Raw genomic sequence first — 25,222 nt, forward strand, 5'->3', positions numbered from 1 at the left:
AGGGGTGGTGAGGTAGTAGAACAGAGGGGAATGAGATATGAAGGGGGTGGTGAGGTAGTAGAACAGAGAGTAATGAGATGTGAAGGGGGTGGTGAGGTAGTAGAACAGAGGGGAATGAGATGTGAAGGGGGTGGTGAGGTAGTAGAACAGAGAGGAATGAGATGTGAAGGGGGTGGTGAGGTAGTAGAACAGAGGGGAATGAGATGTGAAGGGGGTGGTGAGGTAGTAGAACAGAGGGGAATGAGATGTGAAGGGGGTGGTGAGGTAGTAGAACAGAGAGGAATGAGATGTGAAGGGGGTGGTGAGGTAGTAGAACAGAGGGGAATGAGATGTGAAGGGGGTGGTGAGGTAGTAGAACAGAGGGGAATAAGATATGAAGGGGTGGTGAGGTAGTAGAACAGAGGGGAATGAGATGTGTAGAGGGTGGTGAGGTAGTAGAACAGAGAGGAATGAGATGTGAAGGGGGTGGTGAGGTAGTAGAACAGAGGGGAATGAGATGTGAAGGGGTGGTGAGGTAGTAGAACAGAGGGGAATAAGATATGAAGGGGTGGTGAGGTAGTAGAACAGAGGGGAATGAGATGTGTAGAGGGTGGTGAGGTAGTAGAACAGAGGGGAATGAGATGTGAAGGGGGTGGTGAGGTAGTAGAACAGAGGGGAATGAGATATGAAGGGGGTGGTGAGGTAGTAGAACAAAGGGGAATGAGATATAAAGGGGGTGGTGAGGTAGTAGAACAGAGGGGAATGAGATGTGAAGGGGGTGGTGAGGTAGTAGAACAGAGGGGAATGAGATATGAAGGGGGTGGTGAGGTAGTAGAACAGAGGGGAATGAGATATGAAGGGGGTGGTGAGGTAGTAGAACAAAGGGGAATGAGATGTGAAGGGGTGGTGAGGTAGTAGAACAGAGGGGAATAAGATATGAAGGGGTGGTGAGGTAGTAGAACAGAGGGGAATGAGATGTGTAGAGGGTGGTGAGGTAGTAGAACAGAGGGGAATGAGATGTGAAGGGGGTGGTGAGGTAGTAGAACAGAGGGGAATGAGATATGAAGGGGGTGGTGAGGTAGTAGAACAGAGGGGAATGAGATGTGAAGGGGGTGGTGAGGTAGTAGAACAGAGGGGAATGAGATATGAAGGGGGTGGTGAGGTAGTAGAACAGAGGGGAATGAGATATGAAGGGGGTGGTGAGGTAGTAGAACAGAGGGGAATGAGATGTGAAGGGGGTGGTGAGGTAGTAGAACAGAGGGGAATGAGATATGAAGGGGGTGGTGAGGTAGTAGAACAGAGGGGAATGAGATGTGAAGGGGTGGTGAGGTAGTAGAACAGAGGGGAATGAGATATGAAGGGGGTAGTGAGGTAGTAGAACAGAGGGGAATGAGATGTGTAGAGGGTGGTGAGGTAGTAGAACAGAGGGGAATGAGATGTGTAGAGGGTGGTGAGGTAGTAGAACAGAGGGGAATGAGAGATGAAGGGGGTGGTGAGGTAGTAGAACAGAGGGGAATGAGAGATGAAGGGGGTGGTGAGGTAGTAGAACAGAGGGGAATGAGATGTGAAGGGGGTGGTGAGGTAGTAGAACAGAGGGGAATGAGATATGAAGGGGGTAGTGAGGTAGTAGAACAGAGGGGAATGAGATGTGTAGAGGGTGGTGAGGTAGTAGAACAGAGGGGAATGAGATATGAAGGGGTGGTGAGGTAGTAGAACAGAGGGGAATGAGATATGAAGGGGGTGGTGAGGTAGTAGAACAGAGGGGAATGGGATATGAAGGGGTGGTGAGGTAGTAGAACAGAGGGGAATGAGATATGAAGGGGTGGTGAGGTAGTAGAACAGAGGGGAATGAGATATGAAGGGGGTGGTGAGGTAGTAGAACAGAGGGGAATGGGATATGAAGGGGGTGGTGAGGTAGTAGAACAGAGGGGAATGAGATGTGTAGAGGGTGGTGAGGTAGTAGAACAGAGGGGAATGAGATGTGAAGGGGGTGGTGAGGTAGTAGAACAAAGGGGAATGAGATATGAAGGGGTGGTGAGGTAGTAGAACAGAGGGGGATGAGATGTGAAGGGGGTGGTGAGGTAGTAGAACAGAGGGGAATGAGATATGAAGGGGGTGGTGAGGTAGTAGAACAGAGGGGAATGAGATATGAAGGGGTGGTGAGGTAGTAGAACAGAGGGGAATGAGATATGAAGGGGTGGTGAGGTAGTAGAACAGAGGGGAATGGGATATGAAGGGGGTGGTGAGGTAGTAGAACAGAGGGGAATGGGATATGAAGGGGTGGTGAGGTAGTAGAACAGAGGGGAATGAGATGTGAAGGGGGTGGTGAGGTAGTAGAACAGAGGGGAATGAGATGTGTAGAGGGTGGTGAGGTAGTAGAACAGAGGGGAATGAGATGTGAAGGGGTTGGTGAGGTAGTAGAACAGAGGGGAATGAGATATGAAGGGGGTGGTGAGGTAGTAGAACAGAGGGGAATGAGATATGAAGGGGTGGTGAGGTAGTAGAACAGAGGGGAATGGGATATGAAGGGGGTGGTGAGGTAGTAGAACAGAGGGGAATGGGATATGAAGGGGTGGTGAGGTAGTAGAACAGAGGGGAATGAGATATGAAGGGGGTGGTGAGGTAGTAGAACAGAGAGGAATGAGATGTGAAGGGGGTGGTGAGGTAGTAGAACAAAGGGGAATGGGATATGAAGGGGGTGGTGAGGTAGTAGAACAGAGGGGAATGAGATATGAAGGGGGTGGTGAGGTAGTAGAACAGAGGGGAATGGGATATGAAGGGGGTGGTGAGGTAGTAGAACAGAGGGGAATGGGATATGAAGGGGGTGGTGAGGTAGTAGAACAGAGGGGAATGAGATATGAAGGGGGTGGTGAGGTAGTAGAACAGAGGGGAATGGGATATGAAGGGGGTGGTGAGGTAGTAGAACAGAGGGGAATGAGATATGAAGGGGGTGGTGAGGTAGTAGAACAGAGGGGAATGAGATGTGAAGGGGTGGTGAGGTAGTAGAACAGAGAGGAATGAGATATGAAGGGGGTGGTGAGGTAGTAGAACAGAGGGGAATGAGATATGAAGAGGGTGGTGAGGTAGTAGAACAGAGGGGAATGAGATGTGTAGAGGGTGGTGAGGTAGTAGAACAGAGGGGAATGAGATATGAAGGGGGTGGTGAGGTAGTAGAACAGAGGGGAATGAGATATGAAGGGGGTGGTGAGGTAGTAGAACAGAGGGGAATGAGATGTGAAGGGGGTGGTGAGGTAGTAGAACAGAGGGGAATGAGATGTGAAGGGGTGGTGAGGTAGTAGAACAGAGGGGAATGAGATATGAAGGGGGTAGTGAGGTAGTAGAACAGAGGGGAATGAGATGTGAAGGGGTGGTGAGGTAGTAGAACAGAGGGGAATGAGATATGAAGGGGGTGGTGAGGTAGTAGAACAGAGGGGAATGAGATATGAAGGGGGTGGTGAGGTAGTAGAACAGAGGGGAATGAGATGTGTAGAGGGTGGTGAGGTAGTAGAACAGAGGGGAATGAGATATGAAGGGGTGGTGAGGTAGTAGAACAGAGGGGAATGGGATATGAAGGGGTGGTGAGGTAGTAGAACAGAGGGGAATGAGATATGAAGGGGGTGGTGACGTAGTAGAACAGAGGGGAATGGGATATGAAGGGGGTGGTGAGGTAGTAGACAAGAGGGGAATGAGATATGAAGGGGTGGTGAGGTAGTAGAACAGAGGGGAATGAGATATGAAGGGGGTGGTGAGGTAGTAGAACAGAGGGGAATGGGATATGAAGGGGTGGTGAGGTAGTAGAACAGAGGGGAATGAGATATGAAGGGGGTGGTGAGGTAGTAGAACAGAGGGGAATGAGATATGAAGAGGGTGGTGAGGTAGTAGAACAGAGGGGAATGAGATATGAAGGGGGTGGTGAGGTAGTAGAACAGAGGGGAATGAGATATGAAGAGGGTGGTGAGGTAGTAGAACAGAGGGGAATGAGATGTGTAGAGGGTGGTGAGGTAGTAGAACAGAGGGGAATGAGATATGAAGGGGGTGGTGAGGTAGTAGAACAGAGGGGAATGAGATATGAAGAGGGTGGTGAGGTAGTAGAACAGAGGGGAATGAGATGTGTAGAGGGTGGTGAGGTAGTAGAACAGAGGGGAATGAGATATGAAGAGGGTGGTGAGGTAGTAGAACAGAGGGGAATGAGATGTGAAGGGGGTGGTGAGGTAGTAGAACAGAGGGGAATGAGATATGAAGGGGGTGGTGAGGTAGTAGAACAGAGGGGAATGAGATATGAAGGGGGTGGTGAGGTAGGAGGACTCACGGTTGCGTTTGACCCCCTCCTCGTCCCCCTCCTCGTCATTCTCAGGGTCGATGTCCTCGGCCTGAGTGATCCAGTCCAGGTAGCCCTTCAGATCCTCCTCCAGCTGCTGCTTCTCTCTCAGCTTCTGGAAGTCTCCACGAGCCTTGGCCTTCTCTCTCTCCTTGGAAAACTCTCTGTGGACGGACACACACAGATACACGCACGCACACACACACACACAAAGAAAAAACCTCAGAAAACCTGTTCCCTCTATGTGTGTATTTCTGTGTGTGCACTCTCGTGCGTGTGTATGTGTGCATTTGTGCGTGTGTACGTGCATATGTACAGTATATAGGACATTGATGAGTCTAATGTCTTACCCGCTCAACACTCCCAGAACCAGGTTGAGAACGAAGAAGGAGCCGAAGATGACCAGACTGACGAAGTAGACCCAGGGTAGCTCAAAGCCCATGGCATCATTCATCTGAAACAACAAAAACAGTCACAGTTAGCTTTAGAGGACAATCCAGAAGTTCCTGGGAAAACTAGATCAGCCTACCTACAGTTGAAGTCGGAAGTTTACATACACTTAGGTTGGAGTCATTAAAACTCGTTTTTCAACCACTCCACAAATTTCTTGTTAACAAACTATAGTTTTAACAAGTCGGTTAGGACATCTACTTTTTGTATGACACAAGTCATTTTTCCAACAATTGTTTACAGGCAGATTAATACACTTATAATTCACTGTATCACATTTCCAGTAGGTCAGAAGTTTACATACACTAAGTTGTGTTATTTCCTCTTTTCAGTGACTCTCTCTTTAAGACTAGTGTGGGTGCAGGCTTTTACTTCACCCAAAACAGTATCACAGCTCATTTGTTGATGAAGACTATGAATCAGGTTGTGTTACAGTTGGCTGGAGCAAAATCCTGCGCCCACAGCGCAGAAAAGATTTCCCACCACTGTTATAAAGAATCTGTCTCTCAGGACACTACACACAGGAGGGGGTAGATGTGTGAGCAGACCATACATAGAGGGGAAGGGAGGTCAAACAACTGCCAATCATCTCTCCATTCCTCCTCTGTGTTCAGCTCCCACTCCATCCCTTTCATGTCTGTTGAGTGGCTGCATCTTTCCTCCACTCGCATTGTCACCTTCACCCCATCCATGGCCTCATTAGCATCGCATCACCATGGTAACTGGTACATGAACGGAAAAAAAGAGAGGGCAGTACTGATAGAGCGGGAGGGAGAGTCAGTCAAGAGAGAAGAGAAAGCAAGAAAGGAAGAGGAAAGAAGAGATGGAGCAGGAATAGGGTTCAGGGACAGGAATAGGGTTCAGGGACAGGAATAAGGGACAGGAATAGGGTTCAGGGACAGGAATAGGGTTCAGGGACAGGAATAGGGTTCAGGGACAGGAATAGGGTTCAGGGACAGGAATAGGGTTCAGGGACAGGGGTAGGGTTCAGGGGTAGGGGTAGGGTTCAGGGACAGGAATAGGGTTCAGGGACAGGAATAGGGTTCAGGGACAGGAATAGGGTTCAGGGACAGGAATAGGGTTCAGGGACAGGGACAGGGGTAGGGTTCAGGGGTAGAGGTAGAGGTAGGGTTCAGGGACAGGAATAGGGTTCAGGGGTAGGGTTCAGGGACAGGAATAGGGTTCAGGGGTAGGGTTCAGGGACAGGAATAGGGTTCAGGGACAGGGGTATGGTTCAGGGACAGGAATAGGGTTCAGGGGTAGGTTTCAGGGACAGGAATAGGGTTCAGGGGTAGGGTTCACGGACAGAGGTATGGTTCAGGGACAGGAATGGGGTTCAGGGACAGGAATAGGGTTCAGGGTTCAGGGGTAGGGTTCAGGGACAGGGGTATGGTTCAGGGACAGGAATAGGGTTCAGGGACAGCAATAGGGTTCAGGGACAGGGGTAGGGTTCAGGGTTCAGGGACAGGAATAGGGTTCAGGGACACGGGTAGGGTTCAGGGTTCAGGGTTCAGGGACAGTGGTAGGGTTATGGGACAGGGTTCAGGGACAGGGGTATGGTTCAGGGACAGGAATATGGTTCAGGGGTAGGGTTCAGGGACAGAGGTATGGTTCAGGGACAGGAATAGGGTTCAGGGGTAGGGTTCAGGGACAGAGGTATGGTTCAGGGACAGGAATGGGGTTCAGGGACAGGAATAGGGTTCAGAGGTAGGGTTCAGGGACAGGGGTAGGGTTCAGGGTTCAGGGTTCAGGGACAGGAATAGGGTTCAGGGACACGGCTAGGGTTCAGGGTTCAGGAACAGTGGTAGGGTTAGGGGACAGGGTTCAGGGACAGGGATAGGGTTCAGGGACAGGGATAGGGTTCAGGGACAGGATTAGGGTTAGGGTTAGGGTTAGGGGACAGGGTTCAGGGACAGGGGTATGGTTCAGGGAAAGGGGTAGGGTCCAGGGACATAGGGTAGGGTTCAGGGGTAGGGTTCAGGGACAGAGAGAGGGAAGTATAGGGGAAGAAAGAGGGAGGTGAAAGCGAGAGGAAAGCGTGGACTATGTTTGTGTATGTCTGACATAGAGGTCTTCACCGATCCACCTGTACCCGAATACCCATGACCCGATCCGGGAGCCGAGCGGGTCCGGATCCAGAATTCTAAACAATCTGATAATCTGATATGATTGTCACAGGTCTAGAGTATGTGTCATTTTAATTGGCTTGTTCGGATCCTAACGTGACTGCTGCAGTAGAGAGAGAGAGATTTCCTGACAAAATGTGAAAAATATAAAACAATTAGAGAGTGTCATTTCCCCAAATTTGAAACTCTTATTCAAGGTTTCAAAGACCTCTCTGATGAGAGTAGGCTACCCGTCCTGTTGGGGGAGGACGCAGAGAGCTGTGGGTTGGCAGCGCACTACATTGCTGCCTGCCATAAGTTGAGGGACAGTGTCTGACAGACCAATCAACCTGAACATGTACTCTACTGTATGCTTATTGGTATTGTTCAAAATATGGTTATTTTGACCCTTGGATATTGTTGTTACTGTTGTCCCGTTGACAATTTTGATTCTCATTATTTTCATATTGTAAATATCCAAAGTAAGCTTTGGCAATATGTACATTGGTACGTCATGCCAATAAAGCAAATTGAATTGAATTGAATTTAGAGAGAGAGAGAGAGAGAGAGAGAGAGAGAGAGAGAGAGAGAGAGAGAGAGAGAGAGAGAGAGAGAGAGAGAGAGAGAGAGAGAGAGAGAGAGAGAGAGAGAGAGAAAGTGAGAGAGAAAGCGAGACAGAGAGAAAGAAAGAGGGAGAGGGAGAGGGAAAAGGATAGGCTACATCAAAAATTCTGAGATTTCCATACCCAACTATAACACTTTCCGTCAAGATAGAACTGCCAAAGGGGGAGGAGTTGCAATCTACTGCAGAGATAGCCTGCAAAGTTCTGTCATACTTTCCAGGTCTATGCCCAAACAGTTCGAACTTCTAATTTTAAAAATTAATCTCTCCAGAAATAAGTCTCTCACTGTTGCCGCCTGCTACCGACCCCCCTCAGCTCCCAGCTGTGCCCTGGACACCATCTGTGAATTGATCGCTCCCCATCTAGCTTCAGAGTTTGTTCTGTTAGGTGACCTAAACTGGGATATGCTTAACACCCCGGCAGTCCTACAATCCAAGCTTGATGCCCTCAATCTCACACAAATCATCAAGGAACCCACCAGGTACAACCCTAAATCCGTAAACATGGGCACCCTAATAGACATTATCCTGACCAACCTGCCCTCCAAATACACCTCTGCTGTCTTCAATCAAGATCTCAGTGATCACTGCCTCATTGCCTGTATCCGCCACGGGTCCGCGGTCAAACGACCACCCCTCATCACTGTCAAACGCTCCCTAAAACACTTCTGCGAGCAGGCCTTCCAGGGTACCTGGGTACCTGGCCCGGGTACCCTGGAAGGATATTGACCTCATCCCGTCAGTTGAGGATGCCTGGTCATTCTTTAAATGTTACTTCCTCACCATATTAGACAAGCATGCTCCGTTCAAAAAATGCAGAACCAAGAACAGATATAGCCCTTGGTTCACTCCAGACCTGACTGCCCTCGACCAGCACAAAAACATCCTGTGGCGAACTGCAATAGCATCGAAGAGCCCCCGCGATATGCAACTGTTCAGGGAAGTCAGGAACCAATACACGCAGTCAGTCAGGAAAGCAAAGGCCAGCTTTTTCAAGCAGAAATTTGCATCCTGTAGCTCTAACTCCAAAAAGTTCTGGGATACTGTAAAGTCCATGGAGAACAAGAGCACCTCCTCCCAGCTGCCCACTGCACTGAGGCTAGGTAACACGGTCACCACCGATAAATCCGTGATAATCGAAGACTTCAACAAGCATTTCTCAATGGCTGGCCATGCCTTCCTCCTGGCGACTCCAACCTTGGCCAACAGCCCCGCCCCCTCCGCTGCTACTCGCCCAAGCCTCCCCAGCTTCTCCTTTACCCAAATCCAGATAGCAGATGTTCTGAAAGAGCTGGAAAACCTGGACCCATACAAATCAGCTGGGCTTGACAATCTGGACCCCCTATTTCTGAAACTGTCCGCCGCCATTGTCGCACCCCCTATCACCAGCCTGTTCAACCTCTCCTTCGTATCATCTGAGATCCCCAAGGATTGGAAAGCTGCCGCGGTCATCCCCCTCTTCAAAGGGGGAGACACCCTGGACCCAAACTGTTACAGACCTATGTCCATCCTGCCCTGCCTATCTAAGGTCTTCGAAAGCCAAGTCAACAAACAGATCACTGACCATCTCGAATCCCACCGTACCTTCTCCGCTGTGCAATCCGGTTTCCGAGCCGGTCATGGGTGCACCTCAGCCACGCTCAAGGTACTAAACGATATCATAACCGCCATCGATAAAAGACATTACTGTGCAGCCGTCTTCATCGACCTGGCCAAGGCTTTCGACTCTGTCAATCACCATATTCTTATCGGCAGACTCAGTAGCCTCGGTTTTTCTAATGACTGCCTTGCCTGGTTCACCAACTACTTTGCAGACAGAGTTCAGTGTGTCAAATCGGAGGGCATGTTGTCCGGTCCTCTGGCAGTCTCTATGGGGGTACCATAGGGTTCAATTCTCGGGCCGACTCTTTTCTCTGTATACATCAATGATGTTGCTCTTGCTGCGGGCGATTCCCTGATCCACCTCTACGCAGACGACACCATTCTATATACTTCCGGCCCTTCCTTGGACACTGTACTATCTAACCTCCAAACGAGCTTCAATGCCATACAACACTCCTTCCGTGGCCTCCAACTGCTCTTAAACGCTAGTAAAACCAAATGCATGCTTTTCAACCGTTCGCTGCCTGCACCCGCACGCCCGACTAGCATCACCACCCTGGACGGTTCCGACCTAGAATATGTGGACATCTATAAGTACCTAGGTGTCTGGCTAGACTGCAAACTCTCCTTCCAGACTCATATCAAACATCTCCAATCCAAAATCAAAGCAAGAATCGGCTTTCTATTCCGCAACAAAGCCTCCTTCACTCACGCCGCCAAACTTACCCTAGTAAAACTGACTATCCTACCGATCCTCGACTTCGGCGATGTCATCTACAAAATAGCTTCCAATACTCTACTCAGCAAACTGGATGCAGTTTATCACAGTGCCATTCGTTTTGTTACTAAAGCACCTTATACGACCCACCACTGCGACCTGTATGCCCTAGTCGGCTGGCCCTCGCTACATGTTCGTCGTCAGACCCACTGGCTCCAGGTCATCTACAAGGCTATGCTAGGTAAAGTGCCGCCTTATCTCAGTTCACTGGTCACGATGGCTACACCCACCCGCAACACGCGCTCCAGCAGGTGTATCTCACTGATCATCCCTAAAGCCAAAACCTCATTTGGACGCCTTTCCTTCCAGTTCTCTGCTGCCTGCGACTGGAACGAATTGCAAAAATCTCTGAAGTTGGAGACTTTTATCTCCCTCAACAACTTTAAAAATCTGCTATCCGAGCAGCTAACCGATCGCTGCAGCTGTACATAGTCCATCTGTAAACTACCCACCCAATTTACCTACCTCACCCCCCATACTGCTTTTATTTATTTACTTTTCTGCTCTTTTGCACACCAGTATCTCTTCTTGCACATGATCATCTGATGATTTATCACTCCAGTGTTAATCTGCTAAATTGTAATTATTCGATTTATTGCCTACCTCATGCCTTTTGCACACATTGTATATAGATTCTCTTTTTTTTTTTTCTACCATGTTATTGACTTGTTTATTGTTTACTCCATGTGTAACTCTGTGTTGTCTGTTCACACTGCTATGCTTTATCTTGGCCAGGTCGCAGTTGCAAATGAGAACTTGTTCTCAACTAGCCTACCTGGTTAAATAAAGGTGAAATAAAAAATAAATTAAAAAAAATCAACCAAGAACAGGTAGGCTGCTACTTTATATTCTGAATGGAGCTGATGTCTGTTTAAGTGTGTAGAACGAGTGCATGCAGCCTCAATTAGCCTAGCTACCTATCTAGCTAGCGTAACTAGCTTCTCCCAATTTGATACAGTCAAGACGGGTACTACGTAATCACATTGAATGATAAATAACCTAGATATGGCAGCTATTAGTATACTATAGCACAAGCCGGGCTTGGTTGATTGCCCTCTCGTCTCTCCCTCCCTCCTCCCTGTGTCACTCGCTCACATTCACGGTAGCCTACACCCAGCACAGCCCCTGCTAGAGCGTCACCTCTATCTACCTCACACTTTATCAACTCTGGTTAATAAAGTAGCTTAAACACTTTTCTGCTGCTTCCCTCACTCGGATTTGACCCGGATTTGACCCTGGATCCGACTAGGTCTATACAAGTCTAGTTGTCCTCGGGTCCGTTCGGAACGTCTTTCTATATTTTAAAAATGTATTCATGCATATCGGGTCCGAATGGGAAAGCCCCAGGTTCATTTTGGTACGGGTCCAAAAAGTTGGAGACTTCTAGTCTGACATTTTATAGGTTCTATAGGTTGGATTTGATTGGAGCTCATCCAGTATTAGCGATGACGCTAAGCTAACCCTGTTGAAACCTCTGTGTTACTGTGAGTAGAGATGGCTAACTAGTTGCTAGCTGGGTGTGGTTCATAAAGCAGCAGCTTCACCCAGTAGAGAACATCAGTCCAGCCCTCCATGGTGATACACTGGAAAACAGTAAGCATGGCAAACAGGAAGTTGTCAAAGTTGGTGATGCCACCGTTGGGGCCATGCCATCCCTCTCTACACACAGTCCCATTCATCATGCACTGGCGCCCATGGCCTGACATTGCACACGGAACAGGCTCCTCCTCTGCCAGAATGCCTACAGGGATATAGAGAGAGAGAGGGGGAGGGAAGGGAGAGATATGGGAGAAAGAGGGAAGGAGAATAGTTAGAAATTACTAAACATGGACAACAATAATGCACAGCATGGAATGCCTGACAACAGCTGAGTAAACAATGACACAAAACATCAGAGGGCAACGAGAATATCAAATACATTCAGTGGTGTGAAAAGACACTCGGACGCACAGAAAAGTGTGGCTTTATTCCCTTATAAAGCAAACTATTTTGTCTAGTTTTGCTTACATACTCTTGTTCAAAGATACACATTTCATATGTATACATGTATAGTGTACAGTACAGTGTTTAACACATCATTCTTATAGCGCACTAGCACATCAGAGGCTATTTTTCTCTCTTTCACACACACACACACACACACACACACACACACACACTGCACACACACACATTACACACACACACATTACATTCATAATCACACACATTACATTCATAATCACACACATTACATTCATAATCACACATACATTACATTCATAATCACACATACATTACATTCATAATCACACATGCATTACATTCATAATCACACATACATTACATTCATAATCACACACACATTACATTCATAATCACACACACATTACATTCATAATCACACACACATTACATTCATAATCACACACACATTACATTCATAATCACACATACATTACATTCATAATCACACATACATTACATTCATAATCACACATACATTACATTCATAAATTCACCCCCTGCAGTTCCACTTCATCTGCTCAACTGACATGGCTTACATCTCCTTTCATCCATAATCACTTCTAATAGCATGATGATGAGAAGGAGTCTGAGTCCCAGGTAAGTGCCTTTCTCAAGGGCAAACATCAGCATAGAGCCCCGGATTACAGCTAGCAGAGATCTGGGTCTACTCTGCCCTGAACTGCCCTGTATTGCTGCTTCTAAACTACCACAGGAATGTAAACAATCAAGTAACAAAGAGAGAGGGCAATACATACACACATGTTGTCCATAAACTCCCCACTATAAAACCAGATTATTGTAGCTGAGAAACGAAACAATGTCATCTAGCTTTCATATACATGTTTCATATAGATCCCCGATTGACTGTAAGTAATATTCATTGTATATTAATTCATATTCAGGGCCTGAGTGCTAGAATAAGAGTCATGATTGTCAGCAGATTAAATATTGAATCAAAGCCGAATCCAACTAGTGAGTGACTGAGGTCTTAGGGTTTGTACAGACAGATGATTCATATCAGTCAAAAAAGAATTGAACCTGTGTTTTTCTACAGTATTGGTTATCAGTAATGCTGCGTTTAGATGCACGAGGTAGACGGCAAACCGGATGCCATTGGTTTCAATGAGAGAACGACGTAAATGCCGCTGAGGGCTGGCGGTGAATGCCTTCAGCCACCACGGTAGATGGGACTTGCCGCCAGAGTTAAAATATTAAAACGTATTAAAACCGTCTGCCATAGCATTGTTTTCTACCGGATGTTGATTTGCACTGATTGTTTACTGAAATCACTATAGCGACACATACCATTGTGCAGGCTTGCTTTTTCCGTCACCATCTTTCTTGCTTTCTTGTCCTGCTATTCCGACGTTTTATTGCATCCATCATCTAAATGCAGCATAACTTTTGTCTGTAGAGCTGACATGCATCAACATCTGGAAAGAGTTTAACTTGTGACAGACAGAGGAGGACTGAGATGGACAGATTACGGACGCAGGTCCTTACCGGTGCCCGCCAGGTAGCAGGTGGCGTGCATCTTGCCGATGAAGAGTTCCAAGCCGATGATGGCATAGATGATGATGACGAAGAGGACTAGCAGAGCGATGTGGAGCAGAGGAACCATGGCTTTAATGATGGCGTTCAACACTACCTGTAAACCTGACAGAGACCGAGAGAGAGGGCTCAGATACACACACACACACACACACACAAGCACTCACACACGCACACAGTATAATGCTATGAGGACATAGCGAACCTAATTCTAAACTATTTATTGATGTTTATGCCTATGGATTTCAGACTGTACACGTGTATCAATGAAAACGTCATATTGAACTAGACACATATGAATATTTTAATTCCAAAATGCAATATATTTATTTTCAGAAATGCAGGTAAATGAGCTTTTATTGCTGAAAGAAATGAGAGAGAGAGTGAAAAAACACACCAATCTAATTATGTAACGGGATTATTCAATGACAAACATGTATTTGTTTTAAGTCTATCACTTGATGGTTTCATTTCAGAGAGACAAATAATCATATTTTTTCCAAAATGCTATATATCCACCTCACTCACAGTGACATAAGTAGTACTGCTAGGTTTTACACAGTCAAATGTAACAAATAACTACATTTAAATAAAGCAATGTACAAATGATACATTTGTGACATCAATATATATTTTATTTTTGTAATTATAATTCAATACATTAATATGAGATCTGTATGTAAAACATTTGACATGTTAGTCATTTAGCAGAAGCTCTTATCCAGAGTGACTTCGAGTAAGTGCATTCATCTTAAGATAGCTAGGTGAGGCAAACAATTATCACAATCAAATATTCCATTCTAGCTAAACAATGGATATATAGCATTTTGCCCAAAAAACATTTAATACACATCTAAAATGTATGAATGAATCATCTGAGAATAGTCATGTTTTACACACACATGAGCAATATTTTCAAAAGTTTAAAAAACACAAATGTGGAAAATTGGTGTTTGGCATTTTAGAAATAAACTCTTCATATGGTATAAACATGGTAACATATCTCCATAGTGAAGACATGTTCTGGCGCAATGGCGACTCACTGGGTACTCCTGAGACAAGACGGAGGGGGCGGAGCACACGGAATGCTCGGAGGGCCTTGACGTCAAAGCCTCCTGGTTTACCCCCCTGAGCCCCCGCATCACCCTCTTTGGTTATCACCTCCAGAACTACACTGAACAACCTGTGGGGGAGGAGAGAGGGGAAAGAGAGAGAGAGAGAGAGAGAGAGAGAGAGAGAGAGAGAGAGAGAGAGAGAGAGAGAGAGAGAGAGAGAGAGAGAGAGAGAGAGAGAGAGAGAGAGAGAGAGAGAGAGAGAGAGAGAGAGAGAGAGAGAGAGAGAGAGAGAGAGAGAGAGAGAGAGAGAGAGAGAGAGAGAGAGAGATATCACAAAGGTCAGACACACAGAAAAATAGATGACATAATTGTAACATACAGCCCTGAGTCATAAGGCTTTCTGAGAATGAGGTGACAAAGCTTTGATTTATCTTAATGGTATTTTCTGGGCCATCTACTGTAGTGTGTATGGGTGTGTGTGTTTTATTGTCACATACACCAAACGGGTGCAGTGAAACGTGTTGTTTAATTCACCTTTATCTCTCTATGTTTACATTCAGTGTTTCACACCTCGTCCTCAGTTTACACTGGAGCCCCACGGGGAAGCTGTGCAGGACATAAACGTCACCCTGACCACCACACAAGGTCTCTCTCTATATGTGTGTGTGTGTGTGTGTATGTGTGTGTGTTTCAACTGATTAACACACCATAGAGTCTGTCTGCCAACACACCCCTCAATATAATTATATATTTCTGTCAATAATGAGTGTATGAAAATATAATTCAAATGATATCAACTACCATTACAGAAAGCCACTAAAAGGAGAGAAAATAACGAAAAGAATACCCTTCAAGGAAGGCTCAGCTCTTCCCAGATATACAGTACCAGTCCAAGAATTGGACACACCTACTCATTCAAGGGTTTTTCTCTATTGTTACTATTTCCACATTGTAGAATAATAGTGAAGACATCAAAACTATGAAATAACACACATGGAATCATGTAGTAACCAAAAAAGTGTTAAACAAATCAAAATATATTTTATATTTGAGATTCTTCAAAGTAGCCACCCTTTGCCTTGATGACAGCTTTGCACACTCTTGGCATTCTCTCAACCAGCTTCATGAGGTAGTCACCTGGAATGCATTTCAATTAATAGGTGTGCCTTGTTAAAAGTTAATTTATTTCCTTCTTAATGCGTTTGAGTCAATCAGTTGTGTTGTGACAAGGTAGGGGTGGTATACAGAAGATAGCACTATTTGGTAAAAGACCAAGTCCATAGTATGGCAAAAACAGCTCAAATAAGCAAAGAGAAATGATAGTCCATCATTACTTTAAGAAATGAAGGTCAGTCAATGAAGAAAATGTAAAGAAATATGAAAGTTTCTTCATGTGCAGTCGCAAAAACCATCAAGCGCTATGATGAAACTGGCTCTCACGAGGACCACCACAGGAAAGGAAGATCCAGAGTTACATTTGCTGCAGGGGATAAGTTCATTAGAGCTACCAGCCTCAGAAAATACTTCACAGAATTCAAATAACAGACACATCTCAACATCAACTGTTCAGAGGAGACTGCATGAATCAGGCCTTCATGGTCGAATGCTTCAAAGAAACCACTGCTAAAGGACACCAATAAGAAGAAGAGACTTGCTTGGGCCAAGAAACACGAGCAATGGACATTAAACCTGTGGAAATTTGTCCTCTGGTCTGATACAAATTTGAGATTTTTGGTTCCAACCACAGTGTGTCTTTGTGAGACGCAGAGTAGGCGAACAAATGATCTCTGCATGTGTGGTTCCCACCATGAAGCATGGAGGAGGAGGTGTGATGATGTGGGGGTGCTTTGTTGGTGAAAATGTCTGTGATTTATTTAGAATTCAAGGCACACTTGACCAGCATGGATACCACAGCATTCTGCAGCGATACGCCATCAAATCTGGTTTGCACTTAGTGGGACTATCATTTGTTTTTCAACAGGACAATGACCCAACACACCTCCAGGCTGTGTAAGGGCTATTTGACCAAGAAGGAGAGTGATGGAGTAATGCATCAGATGACCAGGCCAATTGATCAAACCAATTGAGATGGTTGGGATGAGTTGGACCGCAGAGTTAAGGAACAGCAGCCAACAAGGGCTCAGCATATGTGGGAACTCCTTCAAGACTGTTGGAAAAGCATTCCAGGTGAAGCTGGTTGAGAGAATGCCAAGAGTGTGAAGACTCTCAAATATAAAATACATTTTGATTTGTTAAAACTTTGTTTTGGTTACTACATCATAGTTTTGATGTCTTCACTTATATTCTACAGTGTAGAAAATAGTCAAAATAAAGAAAAACCCTTGAATGAGTAGGTGTGCCTGTCACGGCCGTTGTAAGAAGTGGACCAAGGTGCAGCGTGGTGAACATATTCCTTTGATTATAGATAAATGACGCCAACAAAACAACAAACGAAAGACAACCGTGAAGCTTACAGGGCTATAGTGCCACAAACAAAGTTAACTACCCACAACGAAAGGAGGGAAAAAGGGCTACCTAAGTATGGTTCCCAATCAGAGACAACGATAGACAGCTGTCCCTGATTGAGAACCATACCCGGCCAAAACATAGAAACACAAAATCATAGAAAACAAAACATAGAATGCCCACCCCAAATCACACCCTGACCAAACCAAATAGAGACATAAAAAGGCTCTCTAAGGTCAGGGCGTGACAGTGCCCAAACTTTTGACTGGTACTGTATCATGGGATCAAGCATTATGTAGTAGACTACACAAAGTATTTTTTTCCCATTTCCTTTTTTAAAATCAGAAGCGAGTGTGTGACTTCCTCTTGACCCGAACCCGAACCCAAATCCTAAAACCATGTGACAGACGACAGGATCTCAGGTAATTCACAGAGGTACTACTGTGTATGTATGTGTGTGTGTGTGTGTGTGTGTGTGTGTGTGTGTGTGTGTGTGTGTGTGTGTGTGTGTGTGTGTGTGTGTGTGTGTGTGTGTGTGTGTGTGTGTGTGTGGTGTGTGTGTGTGTGTGTGTGTGGTGTGTGTGTGTGTGTGTGATTGCCATAGCCTCTTGTTGTTACTGGATGTGATGAAGAGTCTTAAGCCGATGATCCTTCTTGATCAAATAGAGACTCATACACAGGGAGGGTGAATTGTTGCATGTGTGTTTTCCCTCTGAATATGTTGCTGCGTGTTTGTGTGTTCTACAGTGTTTTTCATTACATAACATCTTACAACATACTTGTGTTTATGTTAACATTTTTGTAACCTTTCAGTGCTCCAGATTGGGCTTTATTTTGGGCCTTGGGCATCAGCAGGATCTGACATAGTCATGTGTGTACATGCGTGCGTGCGTGTGTGTGTATGTGTGAGTACATGCATGTGTGTATGACTCTGTCTAGGAGGAACGTGGTACTTACCCTACTATAACAATGACAAAATCTAGCATGTTCCAGCCGTTCCTTACGTAGGAGTTCTGATGCATGACTAAACCATACGCTATGATCTTCAGAAAGGTCTCTATCGTAAAGATGATCAGGAAGGCATATTCTACTGTTTCCTGTGGGGAGGGGGGGAAAGAGAGGGTGAGAAAAAAAAGAAGAAAAAAAGACCATCACAGATGTGAATAATAACAGTGTTTCCCTTAGATTTTCTTTCAGCAGCGGTGGCAGAATTAGCGAAGGTGGGGGTGTGGTGAGCGATGGCGGCCATAATTTACAATATAGAGGAAACAGTGGATAAATTAAAACAACAAATACTCTTTAAAAGAAAGAAGTCTGATTGGTTCATTGTGCAGTAAGTAGGAAGTAATGGTTGAGCCAACAGATTTAAACTGTACTGGGGAAGAGAGAGAGAGAGAGAGAACAGATTTAAACTGTACTGGGGAAGAGAGAGAGAGAGAGAGAGAACAGATTTAAACTGTACTGGGGAAGCGAGAGAGAGAGAGAGAGAACAGATTTAAACTGTACTGGGGAAGAGAGAGAGAGAGAGAACAGGTTTAAACTGTACTGGGGAAGAGAGAGAGAGGACAGGTTTAAACTGTACTGGGGAAGAGAGAGAGAAAAGGTTTAAACTGTACTGGGGAAGAGAGAGAGAAAAGGTTTAAACTGTACTGGGGAAGAGAGAGAGAGAGATAACAGGTTTAAACTGTACTGGGGAAGAGAGAGAGAGAGATAACAGGTTTAAACTGTACTGGGGAAGAGAGAGAGAGAGAACAGGTTTAAACTGTACTGGGGAAGAGAGAGAGAGAGAACAGGTTTAAACTGTACTGGGGAAGAGAGAGAGAGAGGACAGGTTTAAACTGTACTGGGGAAGAGAGAGAGAGAGAGGACAGGTTTAAACTGTACTGGGGAAGAGAGAGAGAGAGAGAACAGGTTTAAACTGTACTGGGGAAGAGAGAGAGAGAGGACAGGTTTAAACTGTACTGGGGAAGAGAGAGAGAGAGGACAGGTTTAAACTGTACTGGGGAAGAGAGAGAGAGAGAACAGGTTTAAACTGTACTGGGGAAGAGAGAGAGAGAGAGAGAACAGGTTTAAACTGTACTGGGGAAGAGAGAGAGAGAGAGAGAACAGGTTTAAACTGTACTGGGGAAGAGAGAGAGAGAGGACATGTTTAAACTGTACTGGGGAAGAGAGAGAGAGAGAACAGATTTAAACTGTACTGGGGAAGAGAGAGAGAGAGAGCACAGGTTTAAACTGTACTGGGGAAGAGAGAGAGAGAGAGCACAGGTTTAAACTGTACTGGGGAAGAGAGAGAGAACAGGTTTAAACTGTACTGGGGAAGAGAGAGAGAACAGATTTAAACTGTACTGGGGAAGAGAGAGAGAACAGGTTTAAACTGTACTGGGGAAGAGAGAGAGAGAGAGAACAGATTTAAACTGTACTGGGGAAGAGAGAGAGAGAGAACAGGTTTAAACTGTACTGGGGAAGAGAGAGAGAGAGAACAGGTTTAAACTGTACTGGGGAAGAGAGAGAGAGAGAACAGATTTAAACTGTACTGGGGAAGAGAGAGAGAGAGGACAGGTTTAAACTGTACTGGGGAAGAGAGAGAGAAAAGGTTTAAACTGTACTGGGGAAGAGAGAGAGAAAAGGTTTAAACTGTACTGGGGAAGAGAGAGAGAGAGATAACAGGTTTAAACTGTACTGGGGAAGAGAGAGAGAGAGATAACAGGTTTAAACTGTACTGGGGAAGAGAGAGAGAGAGATAACAGGTTTAAACTGTACTGGGGAAGAGAGAGAGAGAGAACAGGTTTAAACTGTACTGGGGAAGAGAGAGAGAGAGAACAGGTTTAAACTGTACTGGGGAAGAGAGAGAGAGAGGACAGGTTTAAACTGTACTGGGGAAGAGAGAGAGAGAGGACAGGTTTAAACTGTACTGGGGAAGAGAGAGAGAGAGAGGACAGGTTTAAACTGTACTGGGGAAGAGAGAGAGAGAGAGAACAGGTTTAAACTGTACTGGGGAAGAGAGAGAGAGAGGACAGGTTTAAACTGTACTGGGGAAGAGAGAGAGAGAGAACAGGTTTAAACTGTACTGGGGAAGAGAGAGAGAGAGAGAGAACAGGTTTAAACTGTACTGGGGAAGAGAGAGAGAGAGGACATGTTTAAACTGTACTGGGGAAGAGAGAGAGAGAGAACAGATTTAAACTGTACTGGGGAAGAGAGAGAGAGAGAGCACAGGTTTAAACTGTACTGGGGAAGAGAGAGAGAACAGATTTAAACTGTACTGGGGAAGAGAGAGAGAACAGGTTTAAACTGTACTGGGGAAGAGAGAGAGAACAGATTTAAACTGTACTGGGGAAGAGAGAGAGAGAGAACAGGTTTAAACTGTACTGGGGAAGAGAGAGAGAGAGAACAGGTTTAAACTGTACTGGGGAAGAGAGAGAGAGAGAACAGGTTTAAACTGTACTGGGGAAGAGAGAGAGAGAGAACAGATTTAAACTGTACTGGGGAAGAGAGAGAGAACAGATTTAAACTGTACTGGGGAAGAGAGAGAGAACAGATTTAAACTGTACTGGGGAAGAGAGAGAGAGAGAGAACAGATTTAAACTGTACTGGGGAAGAGAGAGAGAGAGAGAACAGGTTTAAACTGTACTGGGGAAGAGAGAGAGAACAGGTTTAAACTGTACTGGGGAAGAGAGAGAGAGAGGACAGGTTTAAACTGTACTGGGGAAGAGAGAGAGAGAGAACAGGTTTAAACTGTACTGGGGAAGAGAGAGAGAACATGTTTAAACTGTACTGGGGAAGAGAGAGAGAGAGAGAGAGAACAGGTTTAAACTGTACTGGGGAAGAGAGAGAGAGAGAACAGATTTAAACTGTGCTGGGGAAGAGAGAGAGAGAGAACAGGTTTAAACTGTACTGGGGAAGAGAGAGAGAGAGGACAGGTTTAAACTGTACTGGGGAAGAGAGAGAGAGAGAACAGGTTTAAACTGTACTGGGGAAGAGAGAGAGAGAGAACAGGTTTAAACTGTACTGGGGAAGAGAGAGAGAGAGAGAACAGGTTTAAACTGTACTGGGGAAGAGAGAGAGAGAGAACAGGTTTAAACTGTACTGGGGAAGAGAGAGAGAACAGGTTTAAACTGTACTGGGGAAGAGAGAGCGAGAGAGAACAGATTTAAACTGTACTGGGGAAGAGAGAGAGAGAGGACAGGTTTAAACTGTACTGGGGAAGAGAGAGAGAACAGGTTTAAACTGTACTGGGGAAGAGAGAGAGAGAGAGAACATATTTAAACTGTACTGGGGAAGAGAGAGAGAGAGAACAGGTTTAAACTGTACTGGGGAAGAGAGAGAGAGAGAGAACAGGTTTAAACTGTACTGGGGAAGAGAGAGAGAACAGGTTTAAACTGTACTGGGGAAGAGAGAGAGAGAGGACAGGTTTAAACTGTACTGGGGAAGAGAGAGAGAGAGAGAACAGGTTTAAACTGTACTGGGGAAGAGAGAGAGAGAGAGAACAGGTTTAAACTGTACTGGGGAAGAGAGAGAGAGAGAACAGGTTTAAACTGTACTGGGGAAGAGAGAGAGAGAACAGGTTTAAACTGTACTGGGGAAGAGAGAGCGAGAGAGAACAGATTTAAACTGTACTGGGGAAGAGAGAGAGAGAGAACAGGTTTAAACTGTACTGGGGAAGAGAGAGAGAACAGATTTAAACTGTACTGGGGAAGAGAGAGAGAGAGAGAACAGATTTAAACTGTACTGGGGAAGAGAGAGAGAGAGAGAACAGGTTTAAACTGTACTGGGGAAGAGAGAGAAAGAGGACAGGTTTAAACTGTACTGGGGAAGAGAGAGAGAGAGGACAGGTTTAAACTGTACTGGGGAAGAGAGAGAGAGAGAACAGGTTTAAACTGTACTGGGGAAGAGAGAGAGAACAGGTTTAAACTGTACTGGGGAAGAGAGAGAGAGAGAGAACAGATTTAAACTGTACTGGGGAAGAGAGAGAGAACAGATTTAAACTGTACTGGGGAAGAGAGAGAGAACAGATTTAAACTGTACTGGGGAAGAGAGAGAGAGAGAGAGAACAGGTTTAAACTGTACTGGGGAAGAGAGAGAGAGAGAGAACAGGTTTAAACTGTACTGGGGAAGAGAGAGAGAGGGAGAACATGTTTAAACTGTACTGGGGAAGAGAGAGAGAGAGAGAGAACAGGTTTAAACTGTACTGGGGAAGAGAGAGAGAGAGAACAGATTTAAACTGTACTGGGGAAGAGAGAGAGAGAGAACAGGTTTAAACTGTACTGGGGAAGAGAGAGAGAGAGAGAACAGATTTAAACTGTACTGGGGAAGAGAGAGAGAGAGGACAGGTTTAAACTGTACTGGGGAAGAGAGAGAGAGAGAGAGAACAGGTTTAAACTGTACTGGGGAAGAGAGAGAGAGAGAGAGAACAGGTTTAAACTGTACTGGGGAAGAGAGAGAGAGAACAGATTTAAACTGTACTGGGGAAGAGAGAGAGAGAGAACAGATTTAAACTGTACTGGGGAAGAGAGAGAGAGAGAAGAGATTTAAACTGTACTGGGGAAGAGAGAGAGAGAGAACAGGTTTAAACTGTACTGGGGAAGAGAGAGAGAGAGAACAGGTTTAAACTGTACTGGGGAAGAGAGAGAGAACAGGTTTAAACTGTACTGGGGAAGAGAGAGAGAGAACAGATTTAAACTGTACTGGGGAAGAGAGAGAGAGAGAACAGGTTTAAACTGTACTGGGGAAGAGAGAGAGAGAGGACAGGTTTAAACTGTACTGGGGAAGAGAGAGAGAGAGAACAGGTTGTTAATCCAGATAGACAGATAAAAGGTCTGTGAAAACAACATTAATGTAATTTATACGATGATCGATGATGATGGTGCAGCGCCACACAGACAGATGATTGTCGGGTGACAGGACATGAGGTCTGGTTTAGTGCTGCGGTAACAATATACTCAACAAAGCAGGATGGCTTGCACAAGACACCGGACAGAAATGACTGTCATACAACGTGGTGCACAAAATCCCAGATTCTGTGACTTTTCAACACTATCGGCATAGCAACGCATTTCTCCACCACCAACCCACAACTCAGTGAAATCATCTAAGAGCACAAAGTCAACATCAGGAAATGCAATCTCCCGTTTGTTGCGTAATTCAAATGTTACCTGGGTAACAGCATGAGTTTTACACTTACACAGTAATACTGGTCAGAGAGCATATCCCTTTATCTGGGAGAGATTTCCACATCATTCAAACCGTATGTTCTTATAATTCAACAGCAGATTTTAAAGCCAGCCAGGCAGCCTCTGCTTCTCTGCCTCAATGTTGATTCAGTACAGTACAGGACGTAATGCTGATATTCACAGAGCAATAAAAGGCAGGCAGCCAGACAGCAGACATTTTCACACAGGGATTAGCTAATGCAGAGTAATACAGAGATAGAGCAAATTAACCTGTGAGGCTGATAGGATGACAACAATGTGGGTAAATAATCTATTCATACGATGAATGGCTAAATGGCTGTTCCTAGGCCGTCATTGAAAATAAGAATTTATTCTTAACTGACTTGCCTGGTTAAATAAAGGTTAAATAAATAAAATAAAGAAATAAATGGATGGCTAGAGGAAGCTGCTTTATAACAAAACAAGCATGCTTCACAGAGGAAACAAAAGAGGAATGACAAAGGACATGGAGAAAATGAGAAAATAGACAACCAGCTACATAAGTGTTATCCTCGTCCCCAAGAGAGAGCCGGCTGGTGGGTGAGATTACAGAAGTCTGGAAGAGGTGAGAAACCTAACGAGTGCTTAGAAATAAACCTCAGCCACCACACATCCAGGACATAGGTTTTCAACAGACACACACAGTAGTCTTTGAAGTGGGCAGCTGATGCATCTCCAAGTGAAGACCTTGTGGGGTCAGAGATTGAGTCAGCGCTAGCTGCTTCACACTCACAAGAGCTCTGTCATTGTGCATTCATTTGGATTGTAAACATCTCTCACCACACAACCATTGATTCAAAATATATGTTTATTGTAAAATGTAATGAGAACATTGGTTTAATCACTTTTCAATTTAGTTGTTTTAACTACCAGTTAATCGAATAGCAAACAATGCAAGTTACGTGTTTCAAATCACCCTTAGAAGTGCTGAAAGTAATATGCTACAGTACTGTAAATTACAGTAGATTACAGTTTTCACATTGGGCAATACACTTACATTACCCAATAAAATTTACAGAAAATCTATCCAATGTGAAATCAAAAATGTGATCAATCATTCATGCAAAAAACAAATGTATTTTTCAGATATAATTGCAACATAGGTGTACGGTCTGTAATCATATGTAAGAAATATAATTAAACAAATTCAATGAATAACTTTTAGCACGCATTCATTTGCATCAAGCCTGTCTTGAGCATTTATTTGGCCATAAATTCTCACCCATATCACAGTGAATGTCATTGTTCATGCAGCGCAGGAAAAACCTTTTGGCATGGAGAATCCAAGCTTGACATTGGTCCGCATTGATGTTGTCAGATGCCTCATCCATGGCCAGAAGGAGCGTGGTACGCTCAAGGGGATGGTGATTGTACACCTTCCACCTCCATGCGGAAATAAATACTCAATAGGCTTGAGGAAAGGAGAATATGGGGGCAGGTATAGGGTCACGAATCGAGAATGGGCCCAAAACCATTCCCGAACCACCTCTGCGTGGTGGAACTTGGCATTGTCCCACACAATTACATAGGTGACCCCTTCACCTTGATAAGCCTGATCAATTTCATTGAGAAACACAATAAGGTATGCAGTGTTGTAGGATCCAAGTAATGGCCTACATCCCACCACACCATCTTTAGAGAGAGCTGCGGACATGAAAATGCCCATGTCCACTTCTTTGACCTCTTTGATGGGGCCCGTGCCCACCTCTCTGAAGGGCCCCTTGCCCATGAGCGCTTTGATTTCTTCCTATCCCTTGCTGTCTATCCTGCACCATGTTGAAATTACAAGCGTTCACACACACCCTTTTATACGGTGACCAATTGTGGGTTACCACTATGTGAAATCGATTAGGAATAACGAGTAGTCCTTATGTGTGGTTATCATGTATCATACATTACATTAAGATGTTTATACTTTACAAACACACATTTTACATCTGTAGTTCTCAAAATCCATATATAGTAGACAAACCAGTATAAAATCCATATATAGTAGACAAACCAGTAAAAACTATATATAGTAGACAAACCAGTTTAAAATCCATATATAGTAGACAAACCAGTTTAAAATCCATATATAGTA

The 25,222-nt window shown here is 44.9% G+C and overlaps 1 protein-coding gene across 1 annotated transcript in view; it reads right to left on the minus strand.

The window, feature by feature from the left end:
• LOC139542729 (voltage-dependent L-type calcium channel subunit alpha-1D-like) overlaps positions 1–25,222 on the minus strand; it is a 197,898-nt gene that overhangs the window by 130,349 nt on the left and 42,327 nt on the right. The window contains exons 4-9 of the mRNA XM_071348510.1: positions 17,891–18,030; positions 14,456–14,595; positions 13,365–13,517; positions 11,399–11,595; positions 4,648–4,751; positions 4,289–4,461 (exon numbers count right to left, since the gene is read on the minus strand). Coding sequence (XP_071204611.1) covers positions 4,289–4,461; positions 4,648–4,751; positions 11,399–11,595; positions 13,365–13,517; positions 14,456–14,595; positions 17,891–18,030 — 907 coding nt within the window. The remainder of the gene's footprint in view (positions 1–4,288; positions 4,462–4,647; positions 4,752–11,398; positions 11,596–13,364; positions 13,518–14,455; positions 14,596–17,890; positions 18,031–25,222) is intronic.

This window comes from Salvelinus alpinus, chromosome 17 (assembly GCF_045679555.1).
Source record: "Salvelinus alpinus chromosome 17, SLU_Salpinus.1, whole genome shotgun sequence".
In the NCBI taxonomy this organism is placed as follows: Eukaryota; Metazoa; Chordata; class Actinopteri; order Salmoniformes; family Salmonidae; genus Salvelinus; species Salvelinus alpinus.